The 4,398-nt window shown below is 41.6% G+C and overlaps 1 protein-coding gene across 1 annotated transcript; it reads left to right on the forward strand.

Moving 5' to 3' along the window:
* Positions 1 to 2,641: 2,641 nt before the first annotated feature.
* On the forward strand, positions 2,642 to 3,246 carry LOC123256664 (sodium channel protein type 4 subunit alpha-like; the record flags this gene model as incomplete). The annotated part of the gene is made up of 1 exon (XM_044685248.1): positions 2,642 to 3,246. A coding segment is annotated over one exon (525 nt), but the record flags the coding sequence as incomplete, so codon positions are not given.
* Positions 3,247 to 4,398: the final 1,152 nt, after the last annotated feature.

Raw genomic sequence — 4,398 nt, forward strand, 5'->3', positions numbered from 1 at the left:
GCAACACTTTTCATTTTCCTTTTTTCTCATCTTTGACAAGGTTAAAAAGTATTACCTTCAAGTTGCTTTAGTTTACATTTCTCTAATAATTAGTGGTTTGGAGGGTGTTTATTTTTCTGATGACTATTGATAGCCTTAAAGTATTTTTAAAAACCCTTATTGCCCGTCTTAGTATCAGTTCTAATATAGAAGAGCTGCAAGGGTTAGGCAATCAGAGATTAAGTGACTTGCCCAGGGTCATACAGAGAGGAAATGTCTGGGGCCAAATTTGAACTCAGTTTCCTCCTGTCTCCAGGTCTGGTGCTCTATTCACTGTGCAACCTAGGTGCCCTTGGAATGCCTTTTTTTGGAGAGACCTGTCTTTTCATATTCTTTGAACATTTGTCACTTGGGGAATGCTGGCCCTGAATTCAAGAAGGAATTTGTCCCATGGAAACTTCCATAAGAGATCAGCATAAAGGACAATGTCTTCAACTATAGTTTTGCATGAGATACTTGATATGTTCATTTCCCGTGTTATTCTGACCTTTTAAAAAGCTGAAGCTATAAGATTAAGTCCAAGAAGCCAACTCAATGGAGGAGTCAGTGAATGAGACAAAGAATAATTGGTCAGAGAGGCAGGAGGAATAACAAGAGAGGAGCATGGCATTCTAGAAAATAAGTGAGAAGTAGGCAGGAAGAAGATTTAAGAAGGAATGGGGAATGAATGGCCAGTTGTATTAAACAGAGCAAGAGCTGAGAAAAGGCCATTGGTTTTAGTCAAGGGGAGGTGATTGACAATCTTCTAAGAATGCAGTTGCATAGAATTTTGGCAAACAGATCTGGAACTTCAGGAATAAAAGGAGTGAGGAAATGGAGACCACCTATCCTAGAAACAGAGCCAAGAAAGGCAGGAGACAAATAGGAAAGGTGCTATTAAGGATGTTAGACACATAATGTGTGTTTCTTTTAGAAAATGGCACAGTCTAGTGGCTTGCAGTCAGGAGACCTGTATTTGAATCTCAGCTGTGACATTTTTAACCTATGTGACTTTGGACAAGTTGCTTTCAATTTGCCACGCTTGATTTGTCTTATCTGATATAAAGGGTAAAATTATAATTCTATAAGAAGCAGGATGGAATAGTGGTTAGAGAATTGACTTCAAAGTCAAGAAGACCCAGATTCAAATCCCATGTGGGATACAAACTGGCTGGATGATTCAGGGCAAATCATATAACTTTCCTGTGCTCTTGAAGACTCTCTAAATTGCAAAGAAGGTCCTCTGGAGTTTCCTTATTCAGGGATCCCCTTTACTAGTGAAATCAAAAGTCTATTCCCAATCTCTAATAATACTTGTACTACTGCTAAAGAGCGCAGCTAGGTGGCTATGTACATAGAACACTGGATATGAAAGACCTGAGTTCAAATCCAACCTTAGCATTCACTAACCATGTGACCCTGAGCAAATCTCTGAATCCCTCTCTGCTGCCTCAGTTTCCTCATCTGTAAAATAGGAAGAGTAGTATCTACCTCCCACTACCTCCCTACCTCATTGTTTTAGTTCCCTTTTTTTTCTTCCACAGTCATTGTAAGGATAAAATGAGAAAAAAATTATACAACCAAATATATAATATAAATTCATATAAATAAAAATATATATAAACTTACAAACTTTAAAATACTATGTAAAAACTGGCAATTATTATTATTATCACTCCTTACTTCACAGAGTAGCTTGGCAGCTCTTGAGTTCAAATCTAGCCTTAGATACTGTGTGATCCTGGCAAGTCACTTAACCCTATTTGGCCTCAGTTTCCTCATCTGTCAAATGAGCTGAAGAAGGAAATGACAAACCACTTCAGCATGTTGCCAAGAAAACCCCAAATGGGATCATAAGGAGTCAGACATGACTGAAATAGACAAAACTTCACCAGATAGTTATGAGGGAAATGCTTTATAAAATTTGCAGCCTTAAGGATGACTAGCACAACTTACTACTTAAAGGGGTATCATAAGGAAAATGTAGGTTGATATATCAAGGATTTGTGATGGTGTTCGTGTGGAATGTTCTACCTCCAATGACGGTGGGAACTCCCAAAACCTTTTGTAACTTGTAAGTTTTGGAGAGTTGCCAAAGAAAAGTTAAAAGACTTGTCCATGAAAACACAACTTGTAAACACAGTTTTCATGACTCTGAGTCTAGTTTTCTATCTGTTATATGACACTGACTGCCTCTTAGGCATATCTAGGCATATTTAAAGAAGGATCAACTGGAAGTGGACCTGCTAAAGATGTTGGGAGCAGGAGGAGATGGATCCAGGATCCTCAAAGCAAGGGAGAGATAGAGACCCCCTCCCCATATCATGTCTCCCTGTGGTCCTCCCTCCTCCACACTACACCTTGCCTGCCAATTTTCCTTCTCAGAACAGTCTAGGAAAATGCCTTGTTAGTCTCTTCCTAGACAGGTCGTGGGGTTACTTACTGTCCTGTACTTCCTATTCCCTTATGGATGAGGGGAAGAAGGGAATGCTCATCCATCCCTGTTCCCTGGTTTGAGAGATAGGCATAGGTTTTTCTGCCTCAGGTGCAGATGTGGAGGGGGCACAGAGTTGCCAACGGGTGGCAGGGTCCCTGCTAGAGGGCATAAACTCTCCATTGATATGTTCAGACACAGTCTCCTCCCCTCCAGGTCCTGAATCTATTTCTTGCCCTGCTCCTGAGCTCCTTTAGTGCTGACAGCCTGGCAGCCTCTGATGAGGATGGGGAAATGAACAACCTTCAGATTGCCATTGGTCGCATCTCCTGGGGTATTGATTATGCCAAAGCCTTCTTCCTGGCACTCTTACATGGTCAGATCCTGGCTCCTGGGGACATGAAGAAGGAACCTGAGAAGGTTGAGGAGGGGGAAGGTGGAGAAGAAGAGAAGAAGGAGCAGCCACAGCAGGAACAGGAAGAGCTGAAGAAGGACAATCACATCCTGAACCACATTGGGGTAGTGGAATGCCCACCATCTAGTATTGAACTCGACCACATGAACTTTATCAACAACCCATATTTGACAGTACAGGTGCCTATTGCTTCTGAGGAGTCTGATCTAGAGATGCCCACAGAAGAGGAGACAGACACATTTTCTGAGGCTGAAGAGATCAAGGTAAGTATCCCATCCCATTGTCCTCTGTTCCCATAACAAAATCATGGAATTTGAGACTAGAAGAAGACCTCAGTAACCATCTAGTTCAAGTCAAGCACAAAAGAATTCCCTTTATAATATATATTTCAAGGTCCTATATAATGATTTTTTTTCAGTTTTAAACCTTTACTTTCCATCTTAGAATCAATATTGTGTATTAGTTCCAAGGAAGAGGAGTGGTAAGGGCTAGGCAATGAGAGTTAAGTGACTTGTCCAGGGTCACAGCTAGGAAGTGTCTGAAGTCAGATTTGAACCCAGGACACAAAGTTTTCTTGAAGACCTTGAAGGAAGGAGAAGCTACTAGCTCTTAAAGCAGAAAGTTTTTTTCTGACATTGAGCCCAAGTTTCCCTCTTGGCATTTTATTGTTGTTATTGTTGTTTTTTAGTTGTTTTCTCAGTCATTTCCCATTTTTTGTAACCCCATTTGGGGTTTTCTTGGCAAAAATACTGGAGTGGCTTGATATTTCCTTCTCTAGCTCATTTGACAGATGAGGAAACTGAGGCCAACAGAGTTATGTGACTTGACCAGGGTCACACAGCTAGGAAGTGTCTGAGGCCAGATTTGAACTCAGGAAGGTAAGCCTTCCTGATTTCAGGCCCAGTACTCTATTCACTGAGTCACTTAGCTAGCCTACTTCTACCTATTGATTCTGATTCTGCCCCTTGGAGCCAAAGAAAACAAATCTAATCCTCTTTCCACACATAAGATAACCCTTAAAATACTTGAAAACAGCTCTCTTGTCCCCCTTTATGTACCTATTTCCTTAACCAATAAGGCATGGACTCAGGACCCTTCACCATGCTAGTTGCCCTCTTCTGGAGACATTCCATATTAATCAATGTAATTCTTAAGCTGTGGTACCCAGAAATGAACACAGTGCTGCAGATGAAGTCTGATGGGGACAGAGTATTGTGGGACTCTCTCCTCCTTTCAGCTGGAAGCTATTCCTCTCAGAGTAGCCTGAGTTCACCTTAGTTTTTTAGCTTGTCACATCACAATGCTGATTTATATAAGCTTGATGTTTATATGAGACTCTCAGACCTTTTTCAAGAAAGCTGCTACAGGGGGCACCTGGGTGCCTCAGTGAATTGAGAGCCATGCCTAGAGGTGGGAGGTCCTAGGTTCAAATGTGGCCTCAGACACTTCCTAGCTGTGTGACCCTAGGCAAGTCACTTAACCCCCATTGCCTAGCCCTTACCACTCTTCTGAAGGTAAGGGGAAAGAAAGA

This window comes from Gracilinanus agilis, unplaced genomic scaffold (assembly GCF_016433145.1).
Source record: "Gracilinanus agilis isolate LMUSP501 unplaced genomic scaffold, AgileGrace unplaced_scaffold8004, whole genome shotgun sequence".
Lineage (NCBI taxonomy): Eukaryota > Metazoa > Chordata > Mammalia > Didelphimorphia > Didelphidae > Gracilinanus > Gracilinanus agilis.